The sequence below is a fragment of the Polyodon spathula genome, chromosome 39 (genome assembly GCF_017654505.1).
Source record: "Polyodon spathula isolate WHYD16114869_AA chromosome 39, ASM1765450v1, whole genome shotgun sequence".
In the NCBI taxonomy this organism is placed as follows: Eukaryota; Metazoa; Chordata; class Actinopteri; order Acipenseriformes; family Polyodontidae; genus Polyodon; species Polyodon spathula.
In genome coordinates, this window is record NC_054572.1 from 1,396,235 (window position 1) to 1,415,469 (window position 19,235).

At 42.8% G+C, this 19,235-nt stretch overlaps 1 protein-coding gene across 5 annotated transcripts in view; it reads left to right on the forward strand.

Annotated features, from left to right (window-relative positions):
* Positions 1 to 19,235, forward strand: part of LOC121304647 (SLIT-ROBO Rho GTPase-activating protein 2-like) — a 75,741-nt gene that overhangs the window by 49,229 nt on the left and 7,277 nt on the right. For 3 of the 5 annotated variants that reach the window (XM_041235908.1, XM_041235909.1, XM_041235911.1), the window contains 15 exons: positions 1,860 to 2,075; positions 2,207 to 2,335; positions 4,458 to 4,679; positions 6,015 to 6,116; positions 6,684 to 6,881; positions 8,276 to 8,360; positions 10,913 to 10,940; positions 11,401 to 11,431; positions 14,031 to 14,091; positions 14,278 to 14,355; positions 14,794 to 14,928; positions 15,056 to 15,161; positions 15,768 to 15,992; positions 18,102 to 18,181; positions 18,623 to 18,821. In XM_041235908.1, the coding sequence (XP_041091842.1) occupies positions 1,860 to 2,075; positions 2,207 to 2,335; positions 4,458 to 4,679; positions 6,015 to 6,116; positions 6,684 to 6,881; positions 8,276 to 8,360; positions 10,913 to 10,940; positions 11,401 to 11,431; positions 14,031 to 14,091; positions 14,278 to 14,355; positions 14,794 to 14,928; positions 15,056 to 15,161; positions 15,768 to 15,992; positions 18,102 to 18,181; positions 18,623 to 18,821 (1,895 nt within the window). The remainder of the gene's footprint in view (positions 1 to 1,859; positions 2,076 to 2,206; positions 2,336 to 4,457; positions 4,680 to 6,014; positions 6,117 to 6,683; positions 6,882 to 8,275; positions 8,361 to 10,912; positions 10,941 to 11,400; positions 11,432 to 14,030; positions 14,092 to 14,277; positions 14,356 to 14,793; positions 14,929 to 15,055; positions 15,162 to 15,767; positions 15,993 to 18,101; positions 18,182 to 18,622; positions 18,822 to 19,235) is intronic. The other 2 variants (XM_041235910.1, XM_041235912.1) reach the window with 2 other exon arrangements.

Consider the following 19,235-nt stretch of genomic DNA (forward strand, 5'->3'; position numbering starts at 1 on the left):
AGTTCAGTTTTTTCAGCTGTGTAGAGGAATGCCTCTGAATAATGGGGGGTGCTGGAGGGGGTGTCGGAGTGTTCTGCAGTGACAGAGCAGGCTGGCATAGGCTGGTTTCTGAAACTGTGGCCTGTCTGTTGAAACACCATGTGTAGTCATCAGGGTTGCTTTAACCACTGCTTCCAGACTGGGCGTCGGCTCAGGCACAGGGTTATTTTCGTGCCCTGAAGACTGATGGCAAAGTGGCATTTAAGTTGGCAAAGCTGTAATGTGCCCTTCTGCACGGGGGAAAAAAGTCATTTTAAAAGATCTTAAAAAATCTAAATCATTTTTTTTTTTTATATATATATATATATATATATATTAAGAAGGGCTAGTTTTAAAGGGCTAGTTTTAAACACCCACTAAGACATATTTTCAAAGCGATTTACTCCTCTGTTTAATGAAATTAAGATTTTTTTGAAACCCCTGTTAATTTTACAAAACTGGAACCAAGCAGCTATGTTTGTCATTCAGGTTGTTTTTCACATCGCTGTAAACGACTGGTGGTGTATGTGTAGAATTAAACAATGAAGGATCTGGAACTTAGAAAGGGAAGAGAAATGTGTTTTAAAAACCTGAGCTTCTGCTGCTGTGGTTGGTTCTGGCAAAGCTGTTCCCCTTCAGATTTCATTACTTTAGTCCTGCACTGATAAACACTTTGTGAAGGGATTGCCTGCTTCTCTACAGGGCTGTGTCCTGCATGCTGCACACACACACGTGGCAGATTTGATCGGTTCGCTTTATTCAGCAGTTTCAAAAGTGAGCCCAACCGTGTCATTACCTTGTCTTATCAGGGCTCTCTGCAAAGCCAAAAGTCGAACAGCACCGAAATCTGCACCGTGTACCTAATTAAGAGGACGTCTGCAAAACAGACTTTTTAATCAGCGTCTTCAAGTTTATTCTTAAAGAACAATTACAGAGCTGTGTTTTTCTTCATGTCGTGTTTTTTTTTTTATATAATAAGTACTTGCAGGAAAGCCCTTTTGGATAGAGGGAGTCAAGGCTGTTGCGCAGTAACTGCCTCATAATTTCAGGATTGGTTTTGTGTGTCTCTGTAAAGGACTGTATCCCATTTCCAGGCTCATTTTAAAAAATAATGTCCCAATTAAATGGTTAGGAAACATAATTCTTTTGCCATGTGCAATTTTTTTAAACTTAGATTTTTTTTTTTTATTCTGTGAATATACCAACAGAAGGTTCAAAGATTCATGGATATGACACCATGTTCGTCAAAATGAGTGGGTTGGAATAAGCCACACATCTCACGTTTCACTTGATTTCGATTTTGATTTTTCCTCTTGGAGTTTGGACAAAAGCAAGGGATGCTACTGTGTCGGTCTAATAAGATTATCTTATTACATGTGCTTATTCTGATCTAGAAAACATGTGTTCAATGTTTTTAAAAATGTGTTTTAAATTTGCTGTGCAGTTGTCAGAATTGTAATTCTTTTGGGTTTATTGGCTTGAGGTCTTTATACAGTCAGTGTTGTGCTTGTGCTTTTGCACACCTGGGCTCCTGTTCCATCTGCTTTACCTGGAAAGAGCAGAGCAGTGAAGCCAGACATTGAGCGGGTCACTCTGAGCCACGTTGCAAAGTGACCTGCTGTAAATAATACCATGCACTGCAAGGTCAGTGTCCAATACATGCAAACTGAGCACATGCACTTCGCTGATATTAGTACATGATTTAAAAACTCTTCCTCATTAAAAAAGACCAGCCATTGAAGTTTCGATATTGTGCTATATTATGTATTTGTAAGTTTAAGACGAGGCAGTCTACATGAAAAGCGCAATGCAATTGGAGCTGCGTCTCGTTGTGTTCTTAGGTGATGAAGACGTACCACATGTACAACACGGACAGCGTGAACGCGGAGAGCAAGCTGAAGGAGGCAGAGAAGCAGGAGGAGAAGCAGATCAGCCGCTCGGTGCGCCAGGAGGACAAGCAGACCCCGCGCTCCCCCGACGCCCTTGCCAACGTCAAGATCGATGAGAAGCACGTGCGCCGCAGCTCCGTCAAGAAGATCGAGAAGATGAAGGAGAAGGTGAGGGCCTGGGAGGGGGGGTCTTGCAGTGGCACCGCCAACTGCTTCAACAGTTGCCATGAGCTGGGTTTATGGGTGGGTCCTGCCTCTAGTCTCACAGTAATTGCCACTTTTTTCTCCCCTCTCTTCAGCGCCAAGCCAAATACACTGAAAACAAGCTGAAGGCAATCAAAGCCAGGAATGAGTACCTGCTAGCTCTGGAGGCAACAAACTGCTGTGTCTTCAAATACTACATCCACGATATCTCTGATCTCATCGATGTGAGTGCACAAACCACTTTTTTTGTCTTGTGTTTTTAACCAGTTACAGCCCAGTTGCCAGAGCTTGAGATGATCTTTTTATTGTGTGTTGTGTTGTGACCAAAGAGAGATTCAAATATTCAAACACACATACACACTCCCCCCACCCCACCCCAGCTACATGTCAGTGAAAATGCTCTCTGATCACCACATCCGACTCCATTGAATCAGCTAAAAACGAACCAAAAAACATCTTCTGAAAGGAATTGGTTAGAAAAGTAGTTTCACTTCTTATTTTTATTTTTTTTAGAAACGGCCAGTATTCTCAGTGTTGCACAAAAAAACATGGACCGCAGTTCCCCACAATTGCGCGGCAAGTTCTGGCTTAGTGAATCACAATGGGCCTGTTTTACATGTGTGATTTGTCTCCCGTGAATTGGCAATGCGCGTGAGTGTTGGCAAGGAAAAGTCCTTGAAAATGCCCAAAAAAAGCGGACGCGCTATTTTAACAGAAAAGTCTCATTTACCCTTAAGAATCAAGGAAATGCTTGTGAAATCAACGCCCACTTACACATGGAAACACAAGCGTCTCATAAGAATCTTAATTGGCTCACTAAAGTGCCTTACCTAAAGCCACATGGCAATACGTACGTTACCATGGTCCAAAGATGGCAGAAGGACGGTTAGTTGGTTTTGTTTGCAGTATTTTCCTTATCAGATTAATGTTGCAGATAACCCCGCTTTTTTCTCCGGCGTCCTTTAAAGGTTTTCATAATGCTAATCAGGCCATGGATCTGAATGTGTTTGTAAAGTATCATACAGATTGTAATTTACCAAGTTACTGTTTAAAACTCTAACTAAAAATGTTTGATAAACTGCATCATGGGCTTGTGAATTCTGGTGGTTACAGCTACTCTGCAGTACTTCTGAATACACTTGCAAATAGCTTTCCAAACAACTGTCAAAAGGACTCCATTATAAAGTACTACTAAGTGCTATGTTTAAATGTGTATAACTACACTCCAGTGCAGTTTCTCCACTTTATGTCTGAGCAAAACCCGTGTCCATCCTCCACTTATGTCCTTTGGAGCGATGAAGAGACTCGGTTGTTAATATCCATAAGGGGAGAGGATATGTTGACGCAGCTTGAGACAATGCACGACTAGACAATTGCTTAACCCACTTTCAAAATGAAATGTGGTGTGGAATTTTCACAACTTATTTCTTGGGAATCAGCACTAGTACTCAATATTACAATTATTTATTAAGCAGAAGCAGTCATGCAAGTAAAGCACACAAGAGGATGCTATATTTTTGGTATAAGGAGATACAAAATAAGCTAATGAGAGAAAATGTGATGCAAAAATAAAGATAGCAATGTGGGCTTCTTAAAATAAAATGCAAAGCCACTATCGCTAACGTGTTCTGCAGCTGCTTCAGTACCGCTCTCTACACTCCCACTGCAGTCTCAATAATAGAATGGTTTTGTTTAACAAGTCGTGTCATCTCTTCATTTAAGTTTGTTATTTTTTAATCACCTCAGTGTCAGTCTCTGGAGAGAAATTGGGCAAATACATTATTAAAATCTTATCGGGAATTATCCAGCAGTGCGTTTCTATGAAATATGAATGATTCCTTTCACGGGCTGGAAATGCACACGCTTACAAATAAGACGTTCCAAGCAAATCAGTCACACTGAGAAAGATCAAAGCGCAAAGAGCAGCTTGATTAAAGAAAATGCAGCCTTTCAACTTCTATTTAGCAATACCCTAAAGAAAAGTATTACCAAACATCCGTCCATCTGTCCATCCTTCCATCCATCCGTCCATCCGTCCGTCCATCCGTCCATGCTGTACATAACATTTATACCCTGCTTTATTTTGGGAATCTCTTGTCGAATTAAATTGAAACCAATGCTTCCAGATACTCTGCTGGCCTATAGAAAGGTTATCAGCTGTAGGATTAAGAATGAAATGGTAGTGAAATGGGCTGAATGAAGGCAGCATTACATTACATTAGATAAGCTGTTGGAATGTTGTTTTAGGGTGCAGTGGTTGCACACAATGGCTGTGTTTGTGGAACTCTGTTCTAAGCTGTTTGTGTGTGCGCGTGATCCTGACGCGCCGCTTTGCGCTCGTTGCAGTGCTGTGACCTGGGATACCACGCCAGTCTGAACCGCGCTCTGCGGACCTACCTCTCTGCGGAGTTCAACCTGGCGCAGTCGAAGCACGAGGGCCTGGAGACCATCGACAACGCTGCTGAGAACCTGGAGGCCAACAGCGACAAGCAGCGGCTCATGGAGATGTACAACACCGTCTTCTGCCCCCCGATGAGGTTCGACTTCCAGTCCCACATGGGCGACACGGTCAGTGGGCTTTACTGCTCAGTTTTCTCAGTTTTTCTCCAAGTATACGGAAAACAACAAGCTGTATTTAATTAAATATGTGGACGTAACATTATTCAGCAGGTTTCATTCGACTTAATTCTTTAATTCTATAGGGTGATGCAAAACTTCTGGCCATAACTGTACATGCGTGCACACACAGACATACATACATACACTCACTCATTCACACACCACATGCAAACTTGAATTGATTTATAATCTGCTATATTTTGTCTTAATGAAACCAACCCTTACTGATACTTGGCTGGCCAATAAAAAGGGAAGTGCAACTCTATACAACAGAACATCACAGGATGCACAATAACAACTATGGCAATTCTATTTATTTTTTTTTTTTTTTTTTTTTTTTATGCATTTGTTTTTTTATATTGGTTTTGGCTTTTGAACTGGCTTAAGTATTTTGATAGCTTCAAATCATAACCACTTCTGCCTTCTAAAGGTGCGTAATAATTACAGGAATGTTTACTGTGTCTCGTTTCACAAGTTCAGACATGGTAATTGCTCGAACAGTGAGGTTGCTAAATGCTAACCACTTTAAAAGACACTTGAACGTTGGATAATGATAACCTGCCTGAATTGACGTTATTCTTTACAGTTTTCTTTTAGCAGTAAAGTGTATCAAGACTGTCACATCATTTAACAAGCAAATAATTAGCAGGGACTAATCATACTGGTTCCAGGCGCACTGCAGTCGAGGAATTTCAAATGTAATGCTTCTTTACAAGCAGGAATAATAGCAGCATATCAGAATCGTCCCACTTTATCTCCAGGGCAGGTTTCACACAATACGGGTTGAAGGTTTCTTTAGAGAATATGCAGCAAAGAACACAAAGGTTGACTTCCCCGGAGCATTCTCTGAATGGAACAACAAATCAAATGATCCAAAATGCGCGGGGTGTTGTTAATATTACAGTCTTCCCCCTGCTCGGCTATTCTGCCTCCAGACAAAGGAATCCAGATGTGCTTTTCAAGAATGCCATTGGTTTTGTGCGCTCAGAAAAATCCGTAAATGATAGTTGCGCCCACTTACTTACTGAACACGTACTGCTGCAAATTAGTTAGAATCTTTGGGATGCACGTATTCTGACGACTGTACACTTTTGTGATCAAGCCTGAATCAGAATGGTACTACGGTAGTCACTGCAGTGAGTTAAAATGCAAGTGCTTTCAAAGCTCAGGACTACGATAAGAATGTGGACCTGGTGAACCGCGGATTTGGTTGTAACTCACAAGAAGTCCTGTGTGGGTAGAAGGTTGTTCGCTGGTTCACTGCAAGTCGGTCTGTTTTCACAGGAGGGGCACATGTGTGCTCAGCAGCCCTTGCAGGGCGAGCTGCTCCAGAGGTGTCAACAGCTGCAGTCCCGGCTCTCCACGCTCAACATTGAAAACGAGGAGGTCTGTTCATCACAAGACACGCCCTTTTATTTATTTTACTAAGCAAAGTCTTTTTAATTTCTAACTTAAAATACATGCTGCATACTAAGCAATGCAACCTCTCCTCTTTGTTGAGCTTCATCACTAGTGGCATCTGGTTTTGATACGTTGCACAATGAAAGATATAAATACCTTTCCAGTAAATAAATGAATGGTTGCATCATGCTGGAGTCAATCAACGCTACCAACAATACCCTTATAAATGCGTAGTGTGGTATATCATTAAAAGAGTAAGCCACATTTAACCATGCTAAAGCTCAGTCAGCCAAGTTACAAGTAGGTGTGGTGAAGCATTGCATAACCCTTGGTAACAAATACAATGCTGGAAAAGCAGAGTAATCTGCAGGGTTCTTGTGCAAATGTACCACTTTTCAAATGATATTTTAGAATTCAAACCAACAGTAGTAGACTGCAATTGTTAACTTCAATAGGATCATTGTGAATCACTAGCTTCAGCAACCTTTTTGAGGAGGGAGTGGAGGGGGGTGGTAGAAGGTTTTTTCATTTTTTTCTCTCTGATCCTCAAAGGTGAAGAAAACCATGGAGGCGACCCTGCAGACCATCCAGGACATTGTGACGGTCGAGGACTTCGACGTTTCTGACTGCTTCCAGTACAGCAACTCCATGGAGTCGGTCAAATCCACCGTGTCGGAGACCTTCATGAGCAAACCCAGCATCGCCAAGAGGAGAGCGAACCAGCAGGAGACTGAGCAGTTCTACTTCACAGTGAGCGAGCAAGGGCGTGCGCACACACACACACACACACTGCACTGCCAAAAGAACCAAGCCCTTTGAATGAAGCCCCCCTGACCTCTAGCCGTCAGTGAATTGTGACACAGTTGTCTGTTCAGAACAAAGCCGGTCTTCCGGATTGATGGTGCGCTTCAGTGGTTTAGTGTTAGGTTCCTGATGCAGGGAGGCCCAGACCTTACGAATCTGCCTGTAGCAAGCGTTTCATTGCCTAGGCGGCAGTGCTGTACAACAGGGTTGACAGACTGGCAATGGGGAAACCATTAGAGTACTGTAAATAGCTGCAAATGGCATTTGAATTGCTTTTTGTATTTCCAGTACTGTTTAATGATGTTTGCTGTTGTTCGGCGTGGTTCTGGGCTCTTTCTGCTCAGGTATTTTGTTTCTCTGAATCTGCCTTTACCTGGCTGTGTCATGATTGGAATGGAATGAGGCTGTTCACTCCCCAGCTCTTAAAGAAAGCTGAAATCCTTGTAACATAACTGTTGGGGCAGAAGAACCCAGGAACTCTGGGAATGATTAGAAACCTCATAGAACAGTAAAGGGGATGTGGAAAGGCAGCGGCAATGCCATTTGTATCTCATTTCTTCATTGGTATTTGGCAGGGTGGTTTTGGTTTCAAGTGTGCTAGTGTTTTGCCTGCTGACTATAAGGGTTAAATTAAGGTGCGAGCACTGTGCGAAAAAGAGCAATTCATCACGTCCTGTTATCAGACTGTAATTTATTCTAATTGTGGGAAAATATGACAGCTGGGAGTGTGCTCCACTGAAATGGTAACAGGGGGCACAGGGGGAGGGGCTGGGGGAGGTTCCGTTTCAGCTGAACTGTCAGAAAGAGAACAGACTTGGGCCGCAGGGCCACAGAGACGCACAGACACACGCAGAGACGCATAAACACAGGAGAGAAAGCACGGACATGTCTTTCACAAGAGAACAACTACAGTTGGAAATTCCTCAGCACAGAGAGCTCTGTAACTGAAGATTCTTCTTTCTGGAATCTGAAAAATTAATCTTAACTATATAATATTATTAATATCCATGTCAGCTGCCTGAATCATCTGTGAAAAAACACAAGAAAAAAAGGGAAAACTAGATTGGTCACCTTTCCTTTTAATAATAATAATAATAATAATAATAATAATAATAATAATAATAATAAAGTTGTCCATGATGAATCAGTTTAGAGGAGGGTCTGCTTTTTAGCCAATTTCAAGTACACATTTTAGTACACATGCAGTAAAACAGGGGTAAAGAACAAAAACAGACGCTCTGCAACCTTAAATATAACGACCTGCCAGGAGTTATGAACAACTTCTTTAGGCTCGCTGCTACCTCCTGTTTTATTGACTGATTTATTCGTTTTTATTTCAGAAACTGAAGGAGTACCTAGAAGGCAGGAACCTGATCACCAAACTCCAGGCCAAGCACGACCTGATTGAGAAGACGCTGGGGGAGAGTGAGTGCTTTCAGGGGAGGCTGGGCGTGGGGCTGTGCTTTTGGGATCCCGTTAGTCTATACAAGTCATTTTAATTGGCTCGTGGCTGGGTCAGACCGTATGGTGATTCCTGCACTCTACCGTGTGTAATGAAGGCATTCAATAAAAATGAATTAGTGCAGTAATGGGGTTTCACACTGGCGCTGAATGGAAGTAATTGATTAATCATACAGTGGTACTCTTTTAGCAGGGAGGCAGGTGTCTTATTAAACTGCACTGGACTTGTTTATAACCAGGTCTGATTTGAAGAACTGAGTGGCAGGGATTGGTTCGAGTCCCCAGCCTCATACTGGATATGCGATTCTGAACCTCGTTCCTTTGATCGTTTTGAAGAACCACGTTTTGCTATCCGTTCCACACCCAGCAGCATCCATTTAAATGAATTAAATAAAAGCATTCCAAAACAAGAGTCATAGTCTTCGTTAGGAGATCAGATTGTATTAATGAGACCCTACTACGATGCAAACCACTCCAAGTTCACACTGATAATGTTACCACTTAGGAAATCTATGTGCTGTTTATGAACAACTGTCTCAACGCTTCATTTCAGTAAGAACTAGGCCATGTAAAACACTGAACTTATGACACGAAATTTTTGTATTAAGTAAAGTAAATGCTTCTAAACAGCACAATTGGTTTGACACATCATGGGCGGTTGGTTCGTTTGGAGACTCCACTTGGGAAAGGTGCAACCTGATCTCTGCAGAACCACAGCGTTCTATTCTTGGCCCTGCTCTGTTACCTCTGGGTGCTATTATTCAACTGCATACCATGTTTTCATGTGTATGCTGGTCACACACGGCTTCTCTGTAAAACCTTCTACGCCTGACTCCCTGGAGTCCTTGAAAAGGTGTGTCTGAAATTCAGCTATGGATGAGTAAAAGTTTCCTTGGTTTTAAATGTAAAGAAGGCTGAGCCAATGCTCTTGGGACCCAGATGACTCCCCCTGACCTTGACTTTAACATCCGTCACTGTTGGAAACTGCACGGCCCTTTTGACCTCGGCGGTGAGAGATCCTGGGGTCCTCTTTTGATCCCTCATTAAACTTTGTAGCACATGTTCAGGATATTACAAAGGCGTCGTTTTTTTGTGATCTGAGGAACATTGCACGAATCCGCCCTTTTTTAAACACAACGTCCGCTGAGGTTTTTATTTTTCATGCTTTTGTGACTTCAAGACTGGACCACTTGCGATGCATTACTGGCCGATCTTCTGTATGAGACTCTAAATCATCTGCAATTCGTACAAACTTCAGCTACACGTGTCTCAACTCCGATCAAGGCTCATCACTACATTACTCCTGCGTTGTCTGTGCTCTATTGGCTGCCAGCAGCTCAGTGAAAAGGATTCAGAATACTACTTCTAACTATGAAATCTCTGCATGGTCTTGCTCCTCCCTGTCTTGCAGTTGATTCAAAAACACACGCCCGGCTGAAGCCTGCGTTCTGCTGAGGTTGATCTGCTTGCGTTTCCTCCTAGTCGTACTGTTACATTTGGCGCTGGGGCGTTTAGTCACATAGCCCCTATAATCTGGAATTCTCTCCCGAGGGATATCCGAGGCATCTCCTCCATATCCATGTTCAGATTGAAGATTAAAACTTAAGCAATGTGGGAAGCCAGTGCCTAGCAATTTGTTTTCAGACTTTCTGTTAGATCCAGCGCGTGCTGGAGAAGGCTGTTCTGCAGCATTGACAGGATGCCAGTGATTGAAATCACATGGCGTCGCGTCATGCGTGGAATATTCTGCCCACTTAAACCGTTGTGCCTTCTGCTTCTCCAATTCATAATTTACACCTCAGTAATTGGAACATCTTGCATTACCCCCCACCACCACCACCACCACCACCCCTCCAGCCTTTTATTTTTCTTTTTAAATTGCATAATTACAGTATTAAGCAAAAATCTCATTTAGCCACACACACTACAAGCATTGCCTGGAAACCAGGAAACCAGGAATGTTGAGTCTTGGTAGACTGGGTGAGGCTCTAGTTCAGTGCCCTGTTTGGAGAGACTGGGACTTTATGAATGTAACGTTCAAAACACAGGCAAATCTAAATAATGCCGCTGTTTAAATATTTCATAACTGACCCAAGGTTATGAAAATCGAACATCCTACCGTGCATCTTAGTCTCTTAAATTATTTGAGTTGGTAAAAATACATGTAAAAATATTTTTTATTCATTCAAAGTTCCTATTTTAATGATAAATGATTACGTTTAAGGTCCATAGCGGTCTGCATCCATCGGCCTGACCCCTGTGTCTTACAGGGTCTCTTTAGCATATTGTGCGATATAAATCAAAGCATATATCAATCTGTTGTTCAGATGAGAATGTGAGTTCCTCGTCGGGATGCAGCTGCTCGTGGGCGGAGGGATCTCTGGACGTTCGGTCGGGTGGCCGTCAGGCCGGCAGGAAGGGTATCAGGGGATGGGACACTCGGTTAGAAACAGGCATTTCCTCCACTCCGAGCCAATCAGATGGACTAAGCGTTATCTTTCTCTCTCTCCCTGTAGGCCAAAGGACTGATTGCTCCCTTGCCAGGTAGGTGTGGCTGAGGAAGGAAGCTTACACACACTTTCAAAGGGGAAGCCCTTGGTTAATCGTCTGTTTTGTTTGTAAATGAGTCTTTTACCTCCCAGTGCTCCTTAAATAGCAATGAGGTCCATTCTAACCCTCATCAGGTTCGTTTTCCATTGTAATTTTTTTTTCTTTGGCGAATGCCTGTGACTCTTGTGGAACCTGTTGAAGTGCTCAGGTAGAACGTTCAGTGTGAGACGGATTGTTTACCAGTGGATGGGGATTAGGAAGGGGTTTTCACTCATAGATGCAATTTGTGTTGTCTTTCGCTCATTTGCGTGATCGTTGTGTAGCTGAAGTTGTTCAGTGTGATCTTCCTAGTTCTGTCGTTGGGGGAGGGGGTCTAACACTTTGTATAAATACTGTGCCCTCGTTCGTTTGACCTTGTGTAATCCGAATCTATTTCTTTTTTCTCTTTTATCAGTGGAAGGAGGAACTCATCGGTGCGGAAGCAGGTAATTTGCACTTTATTAAGAGGGGGCAGGGGTGCAACAGCAAGAAAAAGCTTCACAGCACAGAAATAGACACTGGTTATCAGCCTGTGTACATCGGAGTACAATGCCGATTCAAACAGTTCTTGGTAGATCAAAAGCCTGTAAGGGAATTGACCATGCTTTTTAGCCAGGTGTGATGCATGAGAATATTCCCCAAGTCCAAATCATTTGGATTCAAAAAGTATTCATTCATTCCTACTGAAAACTGGATTGGAAACAGATGCCAAAAGGATTGTTTTGACATTCAGAAATGTTATATAACACAAATAGAAAAACACAATACCTTCAAAACTTGTTATGGTAAATAAATGCTTTTTAAGAAATAATCCATTTTGAATCTATAACTAATATTGAACTGTCAGACTGCAACATATTTTAGCATGGAAAACTTATATATATATATATATATAGGGGCTCATGTAAGGCACAGACTCTATAATTGCTTAGCAGTTAAACAAAACAGATGCACACACAGTAGAAAAACAAACAAACCTCTGAAATAGACTTACGTTAAAGTGTCATTTTATTTATATATTTATTTTAAGAAACGTTATTGTACAGTCATTCTGATCCCAAAGGGATTGTGCCTTGTCTTGGCTTTGATGCCCTGTAATTATCATCTGTTATAAATGTATTTTTAGAGTGCCTACCCTTTACTGAAAAAAAGAACATGACTGTGGTTAAATGTTGTCCAGTAATCCATTTTACTCCAGCATGCACCCTGCCTGCAAACACAAGTGGCAGCAGTTCCAGTGCTGCCCCCTGGTGTCCTGAAATGCCAGTTCACGTCTACAGTTGTAGCTAGAAGTTTAAGGGCAGCATGCCTGGCTCATAGTTAGGTTGGGATGCTGTTTTAAAGGGAATACTCCCCCTCCATCCACAAGCCAGAAGTTAACTCCCATTTATGCTTCCATTCCTAACAGGGGGTCCCATTTCCCCAAGGTGGGAAAACATAAAGATCTCCACTATACCTTGGCTATTACAATGATAGCCTTTGTTTCCTGTTCCCCTCGTCACCCGTTCAGCGTGCTGTCAGTCATTTTCTGCAGTGTTCCGAGCCACTTGCACTATTCCAAGCCGTGACCGCTGCCCCACAAAGTTGTCGTTGCGTGGCTTCATCTCGTGAATTCCTTTGCGAGGAGAGAAACAAAAAAACATTCTGTGTACTGTCCTGAGAGCATAGTTTTTAATATAACTGCACGCACTCTAGGTACAAGTCAGCTGGCTGTAGTTATAATTTTCCCTTTGGAACCTTAACTCAGTCAACAAGGTCTCATGGTCTAGGTTGATTTTTTGTATGACAGATTTCAATAGAACATGCTGTTATTTCATTAGTTAAATGAGTGTTTTTTATTTGTATAATAATATTAAATAAGTTAAAGATGCCACTCTTTGTCCAGTCTCTAATGGACAGTTTATTGCGTCAGCCCTAATAATTTGGCCACAGCTATAGGGTGCTGGAAGGCAGCGGATTGAGCCCATCTGCTCAGTAGCAGTCTTTTTGCTCAGTGGACAGGATGCTGTTCAAGCTGTGCTTCGTGTCACAAACTTGGAAAGTCAGCAATGCCCTGCAGAGTTGGCACAGTGAAAATTGAAAATGTCCAGCCATTTCTCAATTGTTAGCCTTTCTTTGTTACCCAGTGTCTGTATGCATGTTCATCTTCTAAGATATCTGACCAGGACAGAACTCTAATTTGTGATGCATCACTTAGAGAAGGAAAGCTTGTTCATTTGCTTTAGTAAAAAAAAAAAAAAAGTAATGATTTAGTGCTGGGCTCCATGTTCACCGGGACATTGTGGAGCCCTTCAGGCTTGAAAAACCACACTCCAGTGCATTCTGGTACTTGTAGTCCAGTGTAAAGAAAAGAGACAGTAGGTACCTGAATGCATTGAATGATATTGCAGTGCAATCTAAAGGCAACTGAATGCATGCAATGCCACTGCCCTGTGGTCACACTATTCTAGACGCCCTTACAGTTTTAAAAGCCTTAACCCTTTTCTGCCCTGGGTGTGTACTCACACCTATTTCATTTTCTCATTGTCAAATATATGGGACAGTGGGCAGCAAAGGGTTAGTGTGCTTTGATTCTGTGTAAATGTCCTTAGTATTTGCTGTCATTCTTTTAAACACTGAAGCGTACAAAATATTAATACAAAATATTAATGTCATCCACCAAATGTGTTTTGAGGGTTTAATAACAAAACAAAATGTACAAAATCATTGAGATTTGAAGGACTCTGGCTGCCTTTTAAAATCTGACCCCAGGCTTCAGTTCCACCGCTGTGCCTAGTCAAGAAACAACATAACGAAACGGTATCCTAGCGACCGTAGGTTTCTGTTGGCTTATATCCCAGTGCACATTACCATGGTACAGTAAGCGTGAAGGGATTTTGAAGTGCAGTGACAGACGAATGTGTGTATGTGTACATGTATATGTGTGTGTGTGAATAACCCCTGGCGCTTGTGTGTTATAAAGCGCTGAATAGCTGTTGATACAGTAGAACGAGAGACCAGTACCAGGAGAATTCCAGTTCTTGACTTATTTTTCTTTTCATGTAGGATGCAAGCCAAGTTATTCCCCTGATGGTTGAAAGCTGTATAAGATTCATCAGCCGGCATGGTAGGTTCATTTTCATGGTGTTTATTTTTATAAATTCATGCCTCTATTTTCCTTCGCTCTCTCTCTCTCTCTCCCCTGCTGTATAGGCTCTGTGTCAGCATTACTTGCTTTTTTAAACGTGTTCTTTATGTTTGCGGGGAGTAATAATGTGCAAACTGAGAATAACAAACTTTTCTTTTGCTCAAGGCCTGCAGCATGAAGGCATTTTCAGAGTGTCTGGATCACAAGTGGAGGTCAATGACATTAAGAACTCGTTTGAGAGAGGTGAGGGTTATTATCTCTTTTTTTGCTTAATCAGTTTAACGCGGTACCTATCCCTTTCCCTGCTGTTGGTATAAATGAAGGACAAGAATTAAAAGATAGCTAGATAGACACGCACAGCTAATTACCTCGTATTGCTGTCTCACTGCTACTCCCCTTATAAAAATGTCCATAGTAAAAGGATAGCACAGTGATGGCATAGATAAGCACAGCATAGCGAGGTATGGTGAAGTATATTAATGAACGTGGTAAGCTGTGGGAAATGCATAGTATAACCATAGGGGAAAGCAGGGTAAAACTACAAAAGCACTGTATAGAAATACCATGGTAAACCTTTATAAGGGCTGGCACCTGGATGGATGGACTGACAGATAGGTGTGGGTACTGTAGGTAGGCCTCGCTGTTTACAAACGTTGTCACACTCCTCTCTGCCTGTCCCAGGCGAGGATCCGCTTGCAGGGGACCAGAATGACCACGACATGGACTCCATCGCGGGAGTGCTCAAGCTCTACTTCAGAGGCCTGGAGAACACTCTCTTCCCCAAGGAAGTCTTTCAGGACCTCATTGCCGCAGTGTGTGAGTATCCCTTTCACTGTGGAATGCCCGCAGTGCGTTCCTGTGCGCATCCCCCACACAAAGCTGGGCGTTATATTCCTTGTGGCTGACCTACCTTGCTCGTTTTTTTTTTTTTGGGGGTTCACAGCGATGGAGAACCTCCAGGAGAGAGCTCTGCACATCCGGAAGGTCCTGCTGCTGCTACCCAAACACACCCTGGTCATCATGAGATACCTGTTTGCGTTCCTCAGCCAGTACGTTCAGTATCCTGTTAATGCAGATGTCCTATGCCTTGTTTTGTATTGCATAGTGAGAGTCAGAAATACCGACCACTAAAAGCTGCAGGGAAGTAGTACAGCATCTGATTTCAGTGTTCAAGGACACAGGAGAGATGGGAAAGTGTTACACAGTAATATCACCACTCCTATTTGCCAAGCATTTATGAATAGCCTGCTGTTTAATAGTTGCCATGGCTTGGTAACTAATACTTCAGTAATTCTGATTTTGTTATAAAGTGCTTCCATGTCTGGTGTCTGGGGTTTGGGGGAATTCAGTCAGTGTACGGGGAGCAGATTAAGAGCTTGAGTGATTTCACAATGGTTGGCTGCCCATTGGCTCCCCTGTTCCAGACAAGACACTGAGAAGGATTCCTCACCTCCCCCTCTCAAATCTCAAGTTTCCTCTCCGAAGCTCGGATCATAGAGTGGGGTGGATCAGGGGTCACGGCCCAAAGCCGCATTAGTCTGTATTGTAGCCAATGTGAAGTTACTTTACAAAGTTTGTTGTTTTTGAATCTCAATTACAAAACTCATTGACTGTCCCTTAATGATCGATCTCTCGCTCTCGCTCTCTGTCTCCAGCCTTTCTCAATACAGCGATGACAACATGATGGACCCCTACAACCTAGCTATTTGCTTCGGCCCCACGCTGATGTCGGTCCCCGAGTGCCATGACCAGGTCACCTCCCAGGCACACGTAAACGAGCTGATCAAAACCATCATCATCCACCATGAGACCATCTTCCCTGGGCCCAGGGAGCTGGAGGGCCCAGTGTACGAGTGTGGAGTCACTGCTGAGGAGTACTGGTGAGCCGGACGCAGCTAGCACAGCAAACCCCAGGCTTTACTGGCCTGGCACCAGCATTCTATCTCAATCCATCGACTTTTCAAACACACCAGTGTTCACGTCTAAGAAACTCCACTCAAAACTGCAGACCAGTAAACTGATCTAATATGCTAACATGAAGACCGTTTTTAATGGTTTACTTATTCTATACAATCTGTTGTTTTCTGTAAAGTTGCTTGTTGCTCAAAGTCGAGGTATGTAATTGCTGTGGGTCACAGGACCAGCAAAGCTTTCAGATGGTAAGGAGACATTTTATAGAGCATTAAAATATGTAATTTGAAGCTATTTACTGTTTGTATAAAAAGCTTAGTCCATTATAACGATCAGGGGAGGAGTAAAACTGGAGCACAAGCTCTTGAATTTTAAAACCCAGCAGGGGAGCGCCTTTTAAGTGTTCCTCTTTTTAAAAGGCCGCTTTTGGACACGGGTATTCTGCTGCTAACATCATTCCCAGACTTCATGAGCTCTTTCATCTGCAAGCTGTTGAAGCGATCTGAAGCTTGATGCCCTCGGCTCACCACGCACCAGCGACCCCTGTAGTCTGTCTGGGCGCCTGTAAGCTGCCCAGATCTGTGTTGTCCTCCAGCGTTGTAGCTCTGAGGTGGCTGCATAGTCGGTCTGCAGTGTGAAAAGAAGCGGTCGGCTGACTGCACACACTTCGGAGGACAGTGTGTGTGCATCTTCGGCGCTCCTGAGTCAGTGCGGGGGTGGTAGCGGTGAGCTGAGCCAAAAAAAAAATAATTGGCTATTCTAAATTGGGAGCTAATAAATAAAAAAATAAAAAAAGATAGATTGTCCTGCTCTGTGTGTGTGTTTATGTCTCTTCAATGCCTCTTCCACATGAGAGCCCTCCTCCGAGCATTGCTTTTGGAGCATGCGAGGGGAAACATTAGCCTTCAATGCGATAGTACCCCTGGGATGATCTCAAGGTCTGAGGCTTCTACATTAACGTGCTGTAGAGGTTTATTGTACCTAGTAAGGAATTAGCCAGGCCTAGGGCAGGGGGTGCGAGAAGGAATGCATTGAGGATGGCGTTGGAGAGAGCTGTGAAGTGGTGCAGTGTTTGTGTGGGAGGGGTGAATGGAGGGGTTTAGGGAAGCAGCTTCTCATCTTCCATCTGTAATCTGAATATCTGTTCAACACAGACATCGCGCTACCAGACAGTGAGGGTCGTGAATATTGCATATTGCAGTTTATTTAATTTTATTTTTGCTTTTTTTTTTTTTTTTTTTTTTTTTTTTTAGCAGTGCTCTGTGTATTTAAAAAAAAAAAACATTTACCAGGCATGTTACATTCCATCTAATTTCCCAACTGTTTAAAATGTAAACATGTTTAACATAGAAGAAAAACATTATTTTGAAATATCACAACATTTAATGCGTACTAGAGTAAACGCGTTTGAATAAATGACACACAGCCTATTGTACAAAGTTAGAAAAACTCTGAGTTATTAAAGTCCCTGCTATTCACGTGTTTCACACCTGCACTGGACTGAAAGACTCCTAGTAGGAATGCAGAGCTTCAGTAGATTTGATCTTGGGTGTGGAGAATATCCCAGCCCTCGTTGCCTCCGTGACACACAGACCCAGGCTGTGATCAAGGTTAAGTGAGGATGTACCAAGACCCACTGCAGCAACTGGGGGCAGACACTCCTAAATAATGTTGTTCGCCAATGTTGGGAACATTATTTAAAGTGAGGTTTTTTTTTGTTTGTTTGTTTTTTTAGTCATACCCATGCGTCGCATCGATTTGAGCCGTATCGAAATTCGAAATGGACTGTTGTTTGTCTGTCTTATAAAGCACAAATCACTATGGAATTTGCTGAGAAGAGAAGACATTGACATAGACTCCAGACCCTAATTTAAATCACATCTAGCCAGGGGCCTGGAGAACATTACAGCACGCTACTGCCATTTTCCATTACATTCCTCTGAAATTAAAAATAATAAAACAATATCCAAGTGAAAAGGCAATTTAAATGTTCCCCCCAAAAAGTCCTGTTTTAAATTATTAAAGGTCGTATTTGGAAATACCTTGGTGAATTTTTCTAACCTGCGCTTGTTTTGCAGTGACAGCCCCCACAGCGACCCCCCATTAGTGGAAGATTCCGTGCAAGATATCGTCGGCGAACATCACAACAGCGAGGACGGTAGGTGTTTAGGAAAGTGGCTGAATTTAACAGGCATGCAGCTGAACTACAGTCTCTGTAGCACCCGTAAGTAATTTGCAGTGAGTGCTTACACAGTGCCTGATGGTATGGATCTTGTGTGTTAGCACATGAGGATGTAGCGAAACCCGCTACAACAGGGGTGTCTAGTCACATTCCTGGAAGGCCGTTCCACTCCAGGTAACATTATATGATTAACTACTTCAGGGTCTGGGTGGAAATTTAATTGGTTAAATTAAACAATTTAGAACATGGGTGGAACAAAGACCAGGAGTGGAAGAGCCAACTTGAAACACCCCTAGACTAAAACTGTCATCGAACTGTTTTATTTTAGTATTTGAAAATGTAGCCCTCTCGAGTGTTTTGTACTGTGATTTTTTATCTGACCAATAAAAGCTCTACCTCTTTCTCTGGCTCATCCAGGGTCCTTGCTCCTTTCAGAGTCTGAGCCTATCGAAGCCATCGCCAGGTTCGACTACGGGGGCCGCACAGCCCGGGAGCTGTCCTTCAAGAAGGGGGCCTCACTGCTGCTCTACCATCGCGCCTCTGACGACTGGTGGGAGGGGCGCCACAATGGCGTGGACGGGCTGGTGCCACACCAGTATATCGTGGTGCAGGACACGTAAGGCAGATCGATTCATAATGACATGCGCTGTTAACGAGGGATAATTCTCTGCTGTTCTGCTTGGATCATCAGTGGAATTGCTGACTGGCTGCACCAGCAAAAATTGCGGCTAAAAATAATCCACAAGGGGGAAGGTTGTGGGGAAGTGTTTTATCATTGCACTGTGCATTGGATCTCATAGGCGAAGCATAGCGGACTGGTAAATCCATCTCTGTTACATATGTGAGCAGGAAGATGATGGGAAATGTAGTTCTGAGAGGTCCATGTGGGAACATGGGAAGCTTGAGGCAGGGAATGCAATTTAAAAGTTAAAAAAAAAAAGTGGTCCAAATGTAAAAAAAAAAAAAAACAAAAACAGCAGTACACTCACCTTACATAAACAGTTGTAGCAACACAATAAAATAAAAAGGT